The 19,018-nt window shown below is 43.7% G+C and overlaps 1 protein-coding gene across 1 annotated transcript in view; it reads left to right on the top strand.

Annotated features, from left to right (window-relative positions):
- Positions 1-1,312: 1,312 nt before the first annotated feature.
- Positions 1,313-19,018, top strand: part of SPMAP2L (sperm microtubule associated protein 2 like) — a gene marked incomplete at its 5' end in the record, with an annotated part of 35,904 nt that continues 18,198 nt past the window's right edge. Inside the window, 2 exons of the mRNA XM_084233007.1 lie at positions 1,313-1,850; positions 14,048-14,078. Of these exons, the coding sequence (XP_084089133.1) occupies positions 1,313-1,850; positions 14,048-14,078 (569 nt within the window). The remainder of the gene's footprint in view (positions 1,851-14,047; positions 14,079-19,018) is intronic.

The following is a 19,018-nucleotide window of genomic DNA, read 5'->3' as shown; positions in this document are numbered from 1 at the left end:
GGAGCAGGATTAGCCCCCTTAAACTATGGAATGGGTTCTAATATAAGAACAGGGATGGGATGCTAGGTAGGAAAGCAACAGAAAAGACAGATTCCCACAGTCACTCACGGTGCTGAGCACTGAGAATACACGAGGACAGACAATATCTCTTGTCATTAAGGAACTTGCTTCTAGCTGGGGAGGCACATACAATGCACACGTGTGTACACGAATACATTGTCCTCAGAAGTTGTGCTGTTCACAAGATAATTGTAGGATCTATAGATACGATTCTTAGCTCTCTTCATTAGCCATAGTGCCCTGTAATAAGAAGCCCAGTTGTAGCAGAAAGTACTTTTAATCCACCAGTATTTCTTTGTGACTGTGTGTAGAACATCATATGCAGATAAAGTCAAAAACAAACAAACAAACAAACAACGGAGATTTTTTTGACTATTAAGTGAGGACCAAAAGTCAGGCTGGGTGGCGCCTCCTCCCACAACATTCATTCCTATTGCTGGGCATTTGCTACTGGAACTAATAGAAGTCAATCCTAGTGAAGGAGGGGCTCCGAATAGTGTGGATCTCGGCATCCCTCCCAGCACGATTAAGAGAAAAAGACTAGGGCCTCCCCTGGTGGCGCAGGCGGTTGAGCGCGGTGCTGTGACGCTGTCCACAGCCTCTGCAGCGCGGGTTCGATTCCCGGCCTCTCAGGGAGATACCCACATGGCGCAGCAGACCTCTCCTGTCTGCTTGCTGCTCCCCTCAGCAGTGTATTTCATCAGTCTGCCTGTTCTGTTCCCGCTGTGTCTCTGGTGAATCCGCTCACCCTCCCGCACATCTGGCCTGTACCCCAGTTCTTGATTAAATACATAATAAAAAAAAAATCTAAAAAAAGAGAATGACAAAGACCTAGGGTGCCAAGGACCCTCTGAACCCTCACGGAGACCTGGCTCTTCGATATGGCGGGCGCTATAACTAGACTGGAAGCCGGTTGTTCTCCCCCAGGGTCCCCGTAACCGAGGGCACGCGAGCGTCCTCGCCCTCCACACAGGTCAGGAGTCCGGCACTTTCCCGGCCGCCGCGCCTCTGGCTTCGCGCCACCGGAGCTGGGGCGCTGAGGGCCCGTGCGGCCGCGCGTCCCCTTGGCAACCCGAGAACATGCGGCTGGAGGGAGGTTAAGGGGTGTTGGGGTCCTCCGGTGGCCGCGGGGTCCGGCCCAGCGGTCTGGGGCGGGGCAGCGAGCGCCCCCCGCCCACCGCGCAGAGCGCGCGCAGCTCCCCGCAGCCCGCAGAGACGCCGGCGCCGCGCGCCCGGGAGCGTCCAGGCACCGATGGAGAGCCAGGAGTTTTCGGCTTCGTCCGCAGTGTCCGAGGAGCGTGACACCGCGGCAGAGCAAGGCGGTTACTCTAAAAGCGTCCAGGAGTCCCTAGTACACAGGATCCTCGAAGCAGACAAGCTGGAGGAGTGTGAGGAGCTCGAAGAACCCGAGTCGGACCAGCAAGATGAGTTCCCAGAGCCGGACGAGTCCCGCGCGTCCCAGGAGCCCAGTGGGTCCCAGGACTACCCTGAGTCCTGCAGACCCGATGAGTCCCAGGACTACTCTGAGTCCCAAGAGCTCAGCGCACCCCAGCACTCCAGCGAGCACAACGAGGCCCTCGATCTCGATCTCCGTGCTCCCTTTGAGCCTCTTGCGCCCAGCAAGCCCAGCTGCCTCCCTGACGAGCCCCGCAAGCCCCGCAGGCCCCATGCTCGCTCCCGCCGGCCCCCCAAGACCCTAGAAGTCCAGTTGCAACCCGGCGCCACTGCGGAGGTCGCCACATCTGTGATGACCAGCTTTCCGCCACGGATTCCACTAGCTTCCCTGAGCGGTAGGTGTTGGGGCCCCTCCAAGGCACTGAGACTCCCTGACCCATCTAGAACTGCCCGGGGCGGGGGGGGGGGGGGGGGGGTTGTAGGTGAAGGCTTGCACGCAAAACTTCACCCATGTTTTAAAGGAAGCTGACCGTGTCAATACTGCTGCTTTGCAGTCCTGTCATTGGACCGCAAGGGACTGTCATGGGAAATCCACCAGATGACCTCCTAGTTGTCCTTGACTATCCATTGCCGCTTCTTTTTGAAGCCCTTTAGTCATTGCATTCCTCTGGACTGCCACTCTGATGATTAAGTCTCCTATAGCACTGAAGATTTTATCATTATTATCTTACTTTGCAACTAAAAAGAGGGGTCCCTGAAGGGAGGGTGGTTTTGTCAGTGTTTGGCACGTGGTAGCCCTTAATACTTGCTATTACACTGCTAAAGCTATAACAAAAGCACTCATGGAGGAGCTTTCAGAGCATACTGCTGAGCACTCACTGTTGTGCTGGGTCCTCACAAAGTTCACAGGTAACAGGGCTGACAGGACTTTTATATAAACCTTTGCTCTGACCACACCAGCTTTCTTATGACCTCACATTGATGACCCAACCCAAAACAGCGCTTGGTCCACATTGGGCTCTTAACCCGTGGCTGACCACTTTTTAAACTTTCTGTTCTCCCTAACGCCTCTTCATCAGCTTCCATTCTAGAAAGGTCTATCATTTCAGTTATTCTTTTGCAACATCTTCCACCACCCATTGCCTTTTTGGCTATTCATCATACTTTTCCTGGAAAAACCCCAATGTTGCTTGAACCCACTCACCCACCTGCCCACATCCGAGCGGCTGGTTCTTTTTGAACAAAATTACCCAATCATATTGACCACTTTTATTTCCGTTTCAGAGCTACGAATCCCAATAGGACATTCAACACTGTCTAGCAAGGCCGCTTTTTTTTTTCCTCCTGCTAAGTTAATTCTCTCAATTTCTGAGATGACTAAATGCCTTCTCTACCGTCCTCCAAACTTCACACCTGAGGCCTCCAAACAGCTGAACACTATCTCATATTTTATTGGGAAAATAGAAACAGTCAGTCATGGACTCCCATATTTTCTTTCTGCTATTCTATTGCCTTGTGCAAATTTGTACCCATGGATTCTTGTTCATATTTCAGGGAAGAATAAGTACCTCCTCTATGAAAAACAGAATCCTCTACTTGTGCTTTGTATCTCACTATTGTTCTGAAGAACTTTGTTCTTGAAGTTATATCCTCCCTCTCCCACATCAGCCGTTTCCCCATCCTAATGAAACCTGCCCCAGTATGAGACACATATACTCTCGAATCTTCCATCTTGAAATAATCTTTGAGCCCGTATCGTCTTCAGATCCCTCTTCTCCAAACATGCACCACAATATTTCTGTTCTTCACTGAAGATTTGTCTATAAAGTGTTGTCTGGACTCAGGAATAACTCCATTTTCACCCTATCATTCCCTCCTTAACCCACATACTTAAGCCTTTTTCCCCTTTATTCCACTGAAGCCCGGTTTATTGTCTTTCTGTCACCAACCTTGTCTTCATGTCTGCAGATTTCATTATCCAAATGGATGATCCACTTGGCTTCTCAGTTCTTTGACCTCACTTGTCATGATCCTGTTCTTCACCCTAGCTTAGGTACTCACTACCCTAACCTTTGATAACATCAATTGCTGTACCATTTACAGACTTTTTAAAGCACTCTAATCTCTAAGCACTCACTCCTTGCACCCCCTCTTCTCAAAGCTTCAGCTTCAAAGGGACACTCATCTACTGATGCTGCTAACTTTTCCTTACCTATCACCATCTATGTCCTTCTGTCTCTCTACTCATCGCATAGTCCATGACCACTAATGGAATCATTCCCTTGAAGATTTTCTTAGCTCTCTTGCCTATCTCTCCTTCATTCATGCTTATTTAAATCCCATTCTTGCTTGCACTTGAAAAACATGTAATGATCAGAGACAGGCAACTGTGCTAATTGATCTCAAACTTCGAGCAGGTTCTCAAGTGCTGCTTGACCATCATACTATATTTCCCAATTCATTTTCTAACATGGAATCTGCTAGCACCTGTACATGTATACAGTAGCTTTTCCCCCGTTAATAATGTACTGTCCTTGTTACTCTCAACCTGTATATTGGATATCATCCATCTAACTTTAAGTTCCTTGCTCATATAATTAGCTTCCCTCTCCTGCATCGTTGTGCTCTCCACTGGTCAATCTCATTAGCACATGAACAAGTAGCAATATCTTTAAAAACAAGACTCCTCCCTTATTGTTATTTGTCCCTCTGGATACTGCTCTTGTTTCTTTTCTCTTTAGAGAAAAATTCCTCAAAATAGTTATCTTTAAGTGATTGCTTCCACCGCCCTCTCTCCCCATTCTCTTCATAGTTCTCAGTTAAGCTTTCATCTCTTCTGCTTAGCTAAGTTGCTCTTGTAGGTCACACTGATCTGTCTTGCCAGAGTCAGTGGTTAATTCATCCTTATCTCATGCCTTTAACACATTCACTTCCTCTTTCTTAGAAGTTTTCTTTACTTGACTTCACCTACCACTGCCTCCATGGTCATCCTACTTCACTGATCCTGACTTGGATTCCGTTCCTGGATCCTCCTTCTCTTTCCAGCCTCTAGATTGAAGTGACTGATGACTCAGTTCATTCAAGTTCTTTTAGAACTTTCTTTGTTCCCTGGGTGATGTCATCAGTTCCATGTCTTTTATTGTATGCTGGTAACTTTCCAGACTAGCCTCAAAGTCTCCCTTGAAATCTGGAGTTTTATACCATTACCTATTTAATATTCCTAATCGAATAGCTAGTAGGCATGTAAACAATGTCCATAAGTGAACCCTACATCCATACCCAAACTTGCTCTCCCCCCATTTCAACCAATGGCACCACCATTCATCCAGGAGTTCAGGGCCAAAAGCCTTAGAATCATTCTTGACACCTGTTTTTCTTTTACACCCTGCCTCCAAGCCATTAGCAAACCTTGACTCTGAAATGCATCAGATTTCAGATGACCATGACCATTTCTTTTTCTTTTCTTTTCTTTTTTTTTTTTAAAGATTTATTTATTTATTTATTTATACAAGCACTGGGTACAGTCAGAAGCGTGGGAGGGTGAGAGAATTCACCAGAGCCAGAGCGGGGAGCAGAGCAGGCAGAAGGACCGAAGTACACTGCTGAGGGGAGCAACGGGCGGCAGGAGAGGTCTGCGCGCCATGTGGGACCCTCGCCGGCGGCCAGGGATCGAACCTGTGTTGCAGAGGCTGCAGGCAGCTTCGCAGCCCAGTGCTCAACCGCTGCGCCACCAGGGGAGGCCCGACCATGACCATTTCTTAACAACTAAGCCTTCAACCTCATAGGAAACCACTGTCATCTCTTGTTAGGTCCACTGCAATAGCTTCCAGCTTGGCTCTTGCTTCTACTCATGCTCTACTGCCGCTCCTGTTCATTGTTCATATAGTAGTCACAGGGATCATAAAAAGTATTTGCAGTGTTCCTGCTCTCAGCTCTCCAGAGGAGACTCTCATCCCACGTAGTTTGTAATCTAAAGTCCTCTGCAGGCCTACAAAGCCCTGCATGCGCTGCCCCCGCCTGCGTCCCCCATCGCTCTCCCCACTTGCTCTGCTCTCCAGCCTCATGGACCTCCTTGGCCCTCCCACTTTAAGATTATTTCACTTGCATGTGGCTCTGCTGGGACACCGTCAAATACTTGTTCTTTCTTTATGACAGTGTACCTATCACTCTGTCAGGAACACGCTTTGGCCCCATCATTTCCTTAAGTCTGTATCTATTTGTTTATTATTTATATTAAGCTCCCAGAGGGCGGAAACTTTTTCTTTTCCACTGTTTCATCCTCAGTGCCTCAAGCAATGCCTGGAACAAGTCAGGATTTAGCAGTTATTGTTGGATGAAAGAGCTTTTCCCTTAGCCTCTGCTACCAATTGCAATGGTGCCTTCTCTATATTAGGATTGTTAAGGAGGTAAAATGTCTGACAGCCTGTAAAGCCTTCAGAACAAATTATGGTACTTGATAAGTGCTCTGTAGACATTACCAGTAGCAGCAGTAGGTTTGCTCTCTTACCAACATTTAATACAAATGGCCACTCCCATTTTGAAACGTCACTCCTTCTCTTGCCCTTTGTGACATCACAGTCTCCCAGGTTAATATCTCATTTGCTGAGCCCTCTCTTTTCCCTGACCTCTGAAGTGCTCCAGCTGACCCTTTTTCCTTTTGTACATTTTCCCCCCTACACAGTCCTACCTAAAATTGTGGCTTTCAATAGTCTCTCCATGCTGCCACCTGCTAACTTGATTATTCCAATTCCACTTGCTCTTGAGTTCCCACACTTATATATTAGATACCCACTGGATCTCTCCATTTTGATCAATCACAGGCATCTCAAATGTAGTATACTTTAAAACAGAGGTCCGTTTTAAATCAATCTTGTTATTCTCAATATATTCTCAATATCCTCAATCTTGTTATTCTCTTAGTCTTCCCAAAATAATATAAAAATATTACAAGGACATATTTCTTGCCGACCCTCCCCTCCTCTCCCCTTTGACAGGTCAGCACTCTTATTAGTTATTAGTTTTATTAGTTTCCATGTATCTTTTTTTAAAGATTTATTTATTTATGCATACAAGAACTGGAATACAGGCCAGAGGTATGGGGGGGGGGGTGAGAGGATTCACTAGAGACAGAGTGGGGAGCAGAACAGGTGAATCTATTAAATACACTGCTGAGGGGAGCAGCGGGTAAGACAGGAAAGGTCTATTGCTCCATGTCGGTCACCCTCCTGGCTGGGGATTGAACTCATGCTTCAGTGGCTGTGGATAGCTTCATAGGTTGTGTCTTAATCCCTGCGCCACCAGCGAGGCCCCAGTTTCCATGTATCTTTATAGAAATACAAGAAAATATTGTACAAGCTTGTGCTTGTGTATGTGTTCCCCCTTTCTTACTCAGAGGGTAATATACACTGTATTATTATTCTCTTTTTACTTGACAGTGTAATTCTCCTTATAAACACACATTTTCTCATGTTAAAAAAAAAATAAAACAGCCTCCTCATGCCCTATTACTCCCATGTGCCGCTACTAATGTAATACCTCTTGGTGAAAAGGAACATGGAAAATAGATTTGAAAGTAGAGGAAAAATGCCACAAAAATACAGATTTAGGGGTGTAAGAGAAGGCACCCCTTAATAGTTAGTTTGGGGACTTGATCTTTTTTCCCTCTAGTTTGACGTAATAGAAGTCCCAGGAGGTGGGTTGTTAGTGGTTTTGTCATTGTTTTTTAGCCAGAAGGGAAGACTTGTCATCTTCCTACTTTTGCCTTCTCACCCTCAAGCATATCCCTCTTCCCATCTTTCATCTCTTGCTCAAGTGACCCTGAGGGCTAAGGCAGTGGGGAGCACAGACCAGGGGGCTGTGCAAGAACGAACAATAGCACCAGATCATGTCGCTTAACTTAGGTCATAGGATAGCCAGTATTTGTTTACACAGTCAAGCCCATATGGAACTGGGTGGCTTTAAGACGAGTCTTCAAACAATAGTATGCCTAAAACAAGCGTGGATTTTCCTTCAGAGAGCTCTGAAAAGTAACGTATGTCTTACTGAATATCTTAACGGGAACATCCCATCTAATACAGAGCAAAACCTGCTGAAATGTTCACGAGGCATTTCTCTTCTCAAAGCTCCGTCACCTTGGGAGTAACACTTACTCCCAATAACACAGTTCCTGTTTCTCTCAAGCTCCAGCTTGCCTCTCTTCCCCCTTCTCCCATGGCTCCTAGATGTGTTCCGAGAGGTGCTCCTGGCCTTTTCTTCAAAGCAGCGATACCCCATTTAGTACAACCAAGGACTAGTGCTGACTAGCTCAAATGTGGACTCCTTAAGAATTCAGGACAGAGGAGGAGGTGGGGAATAGTTTGCTTTGCCATTTCGTCCTTTATTATGTTGCTAACTGCTTACTTTCCTTCCGTGTGCAGTGGAAACAGCAGTTTAGGGGTTCTCCTTTCACCCTCCGGCACAAATAGCTTTTTAATTGTGCTTTCTCCCAGCAGATGGCAGCCTTCTCCAGCAGATGGCTTCGAGCACAGGCGGCTCATCTCATTTGTTGTCTTGAGAAGACAACTTGGGCAAGGTGGTTTGTGCGATAGAGACTAAGAAACAGACATTGACGGGGAATCGTACAGCCATAATGGTCTGATTAGCTCTAAGAGGGAGATGCTACCAATCACCTTGCGCAAACTTATTCAGGGGTTTCTTCCCATTGGCATTAGCATAAAAGCCAGTCTTCTCAGGCCCCCTTGGTGGCACAAGGGGTTAAGCATCAGCTCTATGAAGCAGTCCACAGCTACTGCAGCATGAGTTAGATCCCCAGCCAGGGAGCAACCCACATGGCACAGCAGACCTCTCCTGTCTTGCCCGCTGCTCCCCTTAGCAGTGTGTTTCAATCAGTCCGCCTGTTCTGTTCCCCACTCTGTCTCTGGTGAATCCTCTCACCCCCCACACCTCTGGCCTGCACCCCAGCTCTTGTATGCATAAATAAATAAATCCTGGAAAAAAAAAAAAGTCCAGTCTTCTCCAGGGCTCTTCACCCTCTGGCCCTAGTAGAGGTCTTGCCTCCATCTGTCCTGCTGTGCCTTTCCCTGATTCTCTTTCAGGGTCTTTATTCTGAAATGGTGATTCTCTTTCATTCCCCCTTTTTTCTCAGGTCATCATGTATCTGGCAGCTGCTTTCCTTTTACTTCCACAGTTAAATGTCATTTTCTCTGACGCTTTCCTGACTACTCAAACTAGGTGTCCCCTTCCTCAGGCCTAGCCAGCCACATCGTGCTAATTTTATTTTCTTCCTAGCAATTAGCCATCATCTTAAATTATACAATTGTTGTCTATCCATCTAAAAGGCAAGTTGCATGAGGGCAAGATGGAGACTTTATCTTGACCCTTTCTGGTCTAATGCTTGGAATAGATTAATTTATGAAATAGTTCACTCATATGGATATTCCTGAACATTTTCTAGATTTACTCAATAGTTATTGAGCTCACTGCACCTTATGTTTATTGAATGTTCTATATTTAATATCTGATCTTTAAAACAACTTTATGAAGTACAGATGAAGAAACTGAGGCACAGAGGACTTAAGTGACTTGCTCAAAGTGACATACACAGTAACAGAGCAGAGACTGAACCCAGGATGTAGGCCTTACAACCTGTTCCACGTCCCCTCCACACTGGTCTTCCTGTGCTATGTGCTGTGGGGACACCAAGGGAGTGGAAGTGACATAACAAAGGGAAAGAGCTCAGCGCAGTGCTTCTAACATCGAAAGTGCTCAATAAATATTACACTGTTTAGTAAATAGTACATAGTATGCTTGTTGGAGTTGGGAAAATAAGCCAACCGTTTTCCTCCACTATAGGAAAGTAGAATGTTCCTACCTGATATCATTTGATAGGCTTTTTTTGGATCTGGAAACCCTCAAAAGTTTTCCACATTAGTTAATGGTAACAGCACTTCCAAACCCAAACATAACTTACCAAGTCATACCAACTAGGAAAGTTCTAATTTTTGATGGTGAGGAAAACCTGTATGCAGCTAGTAGATATTTGTACACTATATCCTCTGAGGAGGACAAATATAAAGCATAGGCGTTTAAAAACTAAAGGAAATGATAATATAGACATAAATATAGCACAGTCTATAATTAGAGCGCAGCTGAGAGGTGTGGGCGTTGGGTACAACCACAACCGGACCCTCTACGTACATTTATCAATGAGCGCTCATACTTGTATGACTCCGCAACGTATTTTTTGTCTCCAGTTTATAAATGAGGAATATGAGACACAGTCTTTTGAAGGCATGTGGTTGTGGAACCAGCATTCAAGTCTATGTCACTTTGATCCAATTCTGTGAAATATTGCAGTGACTAGATAGGTGGGTTTCAACCTGGCCTTAAATAGGAGGAAGGAAGTACTGAAGTTACTGTCTAAGAAAGGAGAAGTTGGAAAATATTTGGTGACAGGGAGTGACACTGGAATGGTATTCCAGGAAGATCTGCCAGTAAAGATGGGCTGGCTGTGTGCAATCCTGTCCTCACCCCAAAGAAATATGAATGTTGGAAGCCAGCTCTGCTTCAGAGTTTTGGCTCCAACTATGTACAGGGTTTCAATTTGAGTACATCCTTATTAGAAGAAGCAGCTTGATGCTATTGGAAAAAGCACTAAATTAGGAAATAGTAGATTTGGGATTTATTTTAGATTCTGTTATAGTGGTGTGTGTATTTCCTTTGTAGTAAAATAAGATGACTAAGGCTGTGTTTAAATGCACAGGTTAACTTCACATAACAAGATACTGCCAGATTAAAATTGCAATATAACCTCGAATGCAAGAAAAAATTTTAAAATTCTGGCCAATTTGAAAATATAAAATTTTAGGGATAAAGATATAATAGATAAATGTTTATTTATAATTGTGTTAATTTAGTTGTATAGAGAAAATTAAAATGATATTAATGTATATGATCTAATTTAGTTCTTATTTCTAATGGCATTTTATGAAAAAGCTTCATTTAATTTTTTCACATGCATATTTGTCATCATTAGAGTCACTTTGAGTAATTTGATGTTTTCAGGGCATATGATTTTTATTTCTAAGTTATTTGAGATACAAAATAGCTTCTTTTATTCTAGAGGTTTTCAAACATACACATAATAGAGAGTGTTATAATGAACCCCCATGTACCCATCACCTAGTTTCAATAATTATCATTTTGCTACTTTTGTTTCATCTAGGCATTCCAACTCTAAACACACACACACACACACACTTTGGGGGCACTCAGTAGCACAAATTGAGCACTATATTTGGGCACTATACAAATTGTTGTATGTGTATTATTTAACTTACAAACAGCCTTAAGAAAAATAAATAAAACTGAGGGACAGAGAACTTAGGTAACCAAGTTCCAAGGCTAGAGTCAGGATTTAGTTCCAGGCAGTCTGATTGCTAAGCCAGTGTTTTTAGCTAGCAAACAATATTTTAGTAGTTTCTAAACTTGCCTACTTAAAAAACACTGATACCCGTGGCCCACCCCTAGAGATTGTGATTTAATTGTTCAGTGGCCTGGAACCTGGAATTTTAAGACAATCCCCAGGTGATTTTTATGTGCAGACACGTGTGAAAACCACTGTAACACTAACACTGATTTGCTGGGGACATTAGCTAATAACAACGGCCACCTGAGAGCCATTCCCTTTATCAAATCAGTGAGATGACGTCAAAAGTGTTTCTAAACTAAAGAGCAAAAGCTATATATCTTTGGGTGACATTATAGTATGAAATGGCAATAGAAAACAGCATTATTCATCTATATGATCAAAATTTGTAGTCTTTTAGGATTGATTCAGGGTTACACTGACACTGACTCTCTGAGGTAGAAATAACAATCGGCAACCAAGTTTGGTCATACACGAAAAGTCCACAGAAGGGCTTTAACTTTTCATGGGTGACAGCAGGACTGGACACAAGAGGCATTTTCATAGATCTCCCTTTTTTTTTTTCCTGAGATCTGAGTCAGTGTAGTGTGGATCTCATAGAATTAAAGAGCTGCTTAAGCCGCCATTCTGGCTATGCAGTTTAGCCTTATCAGTACAAAGTCTATTAGGCCCAACCAATTAATTAACTAATGGCCCTGCAGAATTGCCTCTTAAATAAGAGCAGGATGCTTAATCTCCTGTGACAATGAGTGTATGTCACAAGGCATGACCAGGAACACTTGGGGAGCCGTTGACCGATATGTAACTTTGCGTCCAGAGGACATCAGCAGAATGCCTTGTTAATAAGATAGGTACCAGAAACAAAGGTCGGAAAGTCTGATTCCGGTCTTCAAACTTTGGACCATAAAACTGGACTGTAGGGCCTCCCCGGTGGTGCAGCTGTTGAGCACTGGGTTGCAAAGCTGCCCGCAGCCTCTGCAGCGCCGGTTCGAACCCCGGATGCTTCCCGGCCACAGGAGGAGGGTCCCACATGGCGCGCAGACCTCTCCTGCCGCCCGCTGCTCCCCTCAGCAGTGTACTTCGGTCCTTCTGTCTGCTCTGCTCCCCGCTCTGGCTCTGGTGAATTCTCTCGCCCTCCCGCGCTTCCGACTGTACCCAGTGCTTGTATAAATAAACAAACAAACAAATAAATAAATCGTTAAAAAAAAAACTAGGCTGTAAATCTGATTCGGATTTGCAGACTCCTCTCCCCTAAAGTGCAGATAACCGTGACATACATTCCTTCTAAACTTTTTTCTCCTTGTCCTCCTGCTCTGAGTAATTGACTCTGTATAATCACTCTCTCAATAAAAAGGCCAGGTTCTGCCCTCTCCGCAGCATCCTGCCAAAACAGTTTGCTCCACGACTCTTGATTCTGTCAGGTGTGGTGTTGCCTGATGCAACAGTGTAGCCTTTTAAAAGCAGTGTAATAGAAGATGTTGGATTTCAAAACTTCCATTTACTTTTTTCTTTTTTTAAGTACATAGGCTATCTCCTACTAGACCGTAAATGTCTCAAGAGAGACAACATCTTCCTCGGATTTTTGTTCTCTCATCCCTGGTACCATATTGTACCAAAAGTTGGCTGCTTTATTTCTTCCAGTGCACAATCAGTGAAGCTGCTGATTGCTGAAATTGCTTCTAATCATTCTAACTACTGTTTATCTACTACTATCTGTGTCTACAATCTGCAGGGTGCTTTACATATATGTCATTGATCTTTACACAAACCTGCCTATTAGCCTCCTTTCTAAGAAGGGAAAACTATGTCTCAGAGAAGTTACGTAATTTTCCCAGTATTGTATAGGTGAATAAGTAACAAAGCTAGGGTTTGAGCCATATCTGTCTGGTGCCAGAATGCTCCCGCTTTCATTTACCCAAAACACTCCAAAGGGTAGAAAATGTTATTTCAGAACTCTCAGATGTGATTAAAAACTCTTAAGAAGAGATTATCTGGAACGATCTGTCATTATGAGGTCTATTATAATTGTTTTTTGGATAACTTGGTCTGGATGATCTCCTGTAATTTTCCCACATTAAAAAAAAAAAAAAAAAGAGAACCTCCCCGTGGCGCAGTGGGTTGAGTGCAGAGCTGTGAGGCAGCACTGGATCGATTCCCAGCCAGCCAGGGAGATAGCCACATGGTGTGGCAGACCTCTCCTGTCTTGCCCACTGCTTCCCTCAGCAGTGTTTTTGGTCTGTCTGCCTGTTCTGCTCCCTGCTCTGTCTCTGGTGAATTCTCTCACCCTCCTGCACTCTGACCTGTGCTCCAGTTCTTGTATAAATAAAATAAATCTTTTTTTTTTTTTAATAGAGGCATGCTTTTATTTATTTATTTGTTTGTTTGTTTTGTTTATACATGCATTGGGTACAGTCAGAAGCACGGGAGGGTGGGAGAATTCACCAGAGCCAGAGCGGGGAGCAGAACAGGCAGAAGGACCGAAGTACACTGCTGAGGGGAGCAGCGGGCGGCAGGAGAGGTCCGCGCGCCATGTGGGACCCTCCTCCGGTGGCCGGGGAGCAGCCGGGGATCGAACCGGCGCTGCAGAGGCCGCGGGCAGCTTCGCAACCCAGCGCTCAACCGCTGCGCCACAGGGGAGGCCCTAAACATGCTTTTTTTTTATTTGCTTAGTCATTTCTTCTGTTCTGGACATTCCAGGTATACATGGTTTTTCATTATAAAAGACACTGCAGGAGGTCTGCCTCGCCATATGGGAATCTCCCTGGCTGGCTGGGAATTGAACCAGCGCTGCAGAAGCTGTGAACAGCTCTCTAGAGTTGCGCTCAACCTGCTGCGCCACCAGGGAGGCCCACACTCAGAAATTTTGTTTCAAACTGTTTAATCTATTTTTATTTGTCCTCCATATCTTTGGCCAATCTTCAACTGATTGAAGTCCAGTGAATAAGTAGATATTCCCTTTATTTTGCTCTAATTCAATTTTTAGAATTTAACTCATTGATTTATCTGTGATTTATTTGGGTACGTGATTGGCCATATTTGATGGGACATCCCTAAATAGTGATTTTTGGTATTTCTTCTCTCTGATTTGTCTTATTTTCATCTTTATCATATTTTTTATTCTTATTGAAACTAATGTTTGCTTTTACTTTTTTTTTTTTTTCCCAGATTCTGACCCTTGTGAATTTGTAAGGAAAAGGTAAGGCTATAGATATAGAGGTATTTTCTAAAGTTTTTAGGCCAGCCTAACTGTTTGGGGTGGATTCAGTGTGAGGCATTAAAAGTGAAAGTGTGTTTGTTTTTTAACTTTTTTTTAATGAATGTTTTAAAGATTTATTTATTTATGATAATAAGAACTGGGGTAAAGGCCAGAGGTGCGGGGGCGGGGTGGTGAGAGGATTCACCAGAGACAGAGTGGGGGAACAGAACAGGCAGACTGACTGAAATACACTGCTGAGGGGAGCAGTGGGCGAGTCAGGAGAGGTCTGCTGTGCCATGTGGGTAGCTCCCTGGCAGGGGATTGAACTCGCGCTGTGGAGGCTGCGAACAGCTTCACAGTGCTGTGGTCAACCCCTTGCACCTCCAGGGAGGCCCCATGTTTTGGGGGTTTCAAGAAGCCTGCTTTTCTTTTGTCATAATTGCCCTCCTTCCCTTTCCTCACTCCCTCCCTTTCTTCCTCTCTTTTTAGGAAGGTGTAATGTCCATTCTTAGACAGGTCTTTTTTTTTTTTTTTTTTTTTTTTGGTGGGAAAAAGAAAGGAGAGAGAAAGTAATTCAGAAATAGCTGGGGAAGACAGGTGTACAAAAACTCTCCTTCCATTCACTCATTGTCTCTTTTTGCTAAAGACCAGTTTTGTTGCATATTAGGTCTGAACCTTTAATTGATTCAGGATTCTGCTTTGACAATCTCATGCCATAGATTTTGTGAAATGTTAATGTATCACAAGCCCCTTGCCTTTAATTTAAGTACGGTAGTTAATGAAATTTCAATGAAGTGCTCCCCAGGGCGGGGAAGAAAAAGTGTGTGTATACTTACAATACACAAAGTAAATGCCTCCTGAAAATAGATACCTGCTCTTGGTTTGGTTAAGAGGTAATTAGAAGAGCTAACAATTGAATTATTAAAGAAAAATACCAAGAGTTCCTAAGTGGTGCATCTAGATGAAAAGAGGTAAATAACTCCAGATTTTGTTTTTGTCCACCCTTTCAATACGTGGACTAAAACCATTCATATTTGTTGTTACATTTATTGTTATTATTTAGACTCATTTTACAATTTCTGTTTTTATGTTTCCTAGTTGTTTTTCCCCTTCCTCTTTAAGACAGTAAATATGGCTACATTATTTTATGTAGTACTTTGCAGCTGAGTAAATGTTTTTTTCTTCCTGAGTAGGTAGAGCAGAAAAAAATCAACTAGATTTTACTAAGAGTAAAATGAAATTCAGGGAAAGTATGTTGCTTTCCTGAGTTTGTGTGGTGGCTGAGTGGTAGAGCTGGTAGAACTAACATTTACTATTGCCCCGCAGCCACTTAAAATGCCACAAATTACTTCGAATAAATGAATGCTGAGTGAGAAAACTGCCCTATGGCTAAATAGCAAAATAATTTATACCCACTGTTTATACCTTAAGAAAGGTTGGGAAAAGAATGGGGTTTTAGGGCCTCCACGGTGGCTCAGTGGTTGAGCGCTGGCTTGCGAAGCTGCCCACAGCCTCTGCAGCGCCGGTTCAATCCCCGGCCGCCGTGTGAGGGTCCCACATGGCGCGCAGACCTCTCCTGCCGCCCGCTGCTCCCCTCAGCAGTGTATATCGTCAGTCTGCCTGCTCTGCTCTCCGCTCTGGCTCTGATGAATTCTCTCACCCTCCCTGCGCCTCTGACTGTACCCAGTGCTTGTATAATTAAATAAATAAATCTTTAAAAAAAAAAAAGTTTAAAAAAAAAAGAATGGGGTTTTAAAATGCTGTTGTTATGGTTATATTACTGCTTGCTTGTGTTTGTTTGGTTAATTTGGTTTGATTCTGTGAGGAAACTGCTATCTCCATTATCCATCTCTGTTCCCATCCTCTACAAGATTCTTGGTTAAAAAATGTGCTATGTCTGATTATTAGGGAAGAAAATATTTTTTGAAAATAAGCAGCGTAGTTAAATAAAAGAGCCTGAAAGACAATTATTTGGATTTTCCCATCAATTACATATCTGAAATCACTTCCATAATGGTTGTTATATAAATGTATATTTACTGCTCTACACCCAGGGTAAGGATTTCAGAAACATTCTCAGCTCTTGGCCAACTATAGGAGACTAATTATCAATGAAGACATGGAACAGTAATGTAATCCTCATTAAAAAAAAAAAATCTGCCATCACAAGTTCAAATCCTTCAGCCACGTTCTTTTGTTTCTGTACAGGATCAAGACTGACATTGTGAGGTAATGCAATGCCAGAGAGAGAAGGGAAGCTTGTGTTAAGATGAGGACTTGTAGGTTGTAGATGTAGCTATGGTGACAGAATGCACAAGAAGTGAATGAGAAAGAGAGGGAGTAGATCTCCACACAGAATTAGCAAATGTTAATGAGATTATTTCCAATTGACTTGACAATCAAATTTAAGTATCTATAGGAGTAAGCCAGGAAACATTAATACTCTTATATAAAAGGATACATGAAAAACATGAGTTAGTTGGTGAGGAAAATGTAGAGAGGGAAATCTTGGCTTCGATGTGATGATGGAATAGAAAAGCTAACCTGCTAGAAACGATTAATGTGTAATTAGATGTTTTGTCTGCAGCTATGGTTTTCTCTCTCCTCCACCCACTCAGCCTCCTGGAAAGTTGGCTCTGGCTGTCTCAGCAGGGGTGATGTGATACCTGCATGGCAAAGCCATTCTCTGGTTGAATAAGGATGTAGGTTTTATTTCTGGAAATGAACACTATTATCATTGTTCTAGATATGAACAGGCATGGCTTGGAGTTGCATCATATTACATAACAGATCCCAAACATTTCGCCATCAAAGAATCTTTATTATCTCTACCCACCACAATAATCTCATGTTTTGAATTTTTTTTTTTTTTTTTTGGTGGGACCCTCGCCTGCGGCGGGGGAATGAACTGTCACAGCAGAGGCTGTGGGCAGCCTCGCAGCCCAGCGCTCAACTGCTGCGCCACCAGGGGAGGCCCTTGAAAAAAAAATTTTTTTTTAAAGATTTATTTATTTATTTATTTATACAAGCACTGGGCACAGTCAGAAGTGCAGGAGGGTGAAAGAATTCACCAGAGCCAGAGCGGGGAGCAGAGCAGGCAGGCGGACGGACGAAGTACACTGCTGAGGGGAGCAGCGGGCAGCAGGAGAGGTCTGCGCGCCATGCGGGACCCTCCTCTGGTGGCCAGGGAGCAGCCGGGGATCGAACCGGTGCTGTAGAGGCTGCGGGCAGCTTCGCAAGCCAGCGCTCAACCGCTGAGCCACTGGGGAGGCCTGAAAAAATTTTTTTTTATTATTCACAAAACACACAACATTTGTTAAGTCTTTTGGAAACTAAGCACATATATAAGTATTAATCAGAGTCTCCTAGCAGTATGAACTGACATATAGAGAAGCAAATCTGGCATTTTGGGTAGCCTCTACAACCTGATTATGGGTAGTGTAGGATTCCATTTGACTTTTCGAAATATTCTACAGGTTGTGGACTCCCATTATTATCTTCATAGATTCCCTAAGTATTTGGAAACTTCAGATTGGGAATCTTTGAATTAAGGTGCAAAATCTTGACAAAATGCAGACAGGTGGGTGGAAATAGGAAAAGGGGGAGTTATTCCAGAATCTGAGATGTTGGGGGAGGAAGGGTAGAGATGAGGTACCATTCTTGCCACCTTATTTTAGCACTCAAGTTACTTGAGTGCTAAAAAATCATAAATGTATCACTACCTGGTTTGCTGAGAGTTCTACAGTTTTCCCTTATGGAGTGCTTAAGCTAAGTTTATACTTAAAACAATTCAATACAAATTTTAGTTAAATTCTATCAGCATTTAGTGAATATTTACTATACATTTACTTGCAGTGTATCATGCTAGGTGAGAAAGGAAAAAGGAATTAGCATTTACTGAGTGCCACTCCACAGTTAGAATGTGCTAGGCACACCTTGCTGTGAAATGGTTATAGTTATTTTCATTTCTAGATGTGGATAATTACACTGGTTACCTTTCAAACACATAGGCATTCTCTGTCCTGGGTCTCTGCACTTGCCATTACCACTGGAATGGGATAATTCTTCCCTGAAAAATCTGGGTTTTACCTTGAAAAATCCTTCCCTGAAAAATCTAGTGGTTGGCCAAATATAACCTGATCTGTAATGTGGCCTTTGATATCCTGCTTAAAATTACTACCTTCTCCCCATTACATGCGCCACATTCTCCTTTTATTTCATTTATTGCCTTTCCACCCCAATTCGAAGAGAAAAATATCTATTTCATTTGACAGTATACTCGCAGGCCTAGAATATTACTTGGTATATAGTACATACTCAAATATTTGTTGGACAGATGAACTAAAGCCCAGTGAATTCAGTAACTTGTCCAGGTATAAGAAAATGACACTTCACCTAAAAATTATAAAATCCAGATCTCCATTGTTGGTACTGGGATAATAATCTCTTACATGAGAAGAGTTGTTGGACCGCGTATTCCATGCCCCTGAGACTAATTGCTGCCACTACCAAACTGGTCCCAGGTGTAGGGTAAATGATTGTCAGGCTTTTCTGCCCTCCTGCCATTAGGATTGATGATGGATCCCTGCGGTCCTGAATGCATGCCTGATGGCGGCACGTGGATTGGGGTGTGGGCATATGTAGATGGGATTCACCTGGGCTGAGATGGGCCTATAAAGACGGCGGCACTGGGAAGGAGAACAAGAGAAGCAGAGGCCACGAGAGAACGCCAGAGCGCCAGGAAGAGTGAAGATTTGCCGGGGCCTAGGAGGCCTGCCAACCTCCCGGCCACCCGGGCACCCCTTCCTGCTGGTACCTGGTAAACTCAGTAAAAGCCTGAAAAAGCCACTGAGGGATCCAGGACTCTCCTCCTTCACTGGTCTGCTCGGGTCATAGAGATCCTGCTCTATGCCATCCCACCACTGCACAGGGAAACTGTC

The sequence above is a fragment of the Talpa europaea genome (assembly GCF_964194135.1).
Source record: "Talpa europaea genome assembly, chromosome: 5".
NCBI lineage: Eukaryota > Metazoa > Chordata > Mammalia > Eulipotyphla > Talpidae > Talpa > Talpa europaea.
The sequence above is the reverse complement of the archived record's forward strand: the minus strand, read 5'-3'. Positions and strand labels throughout refer to the sequence as shown.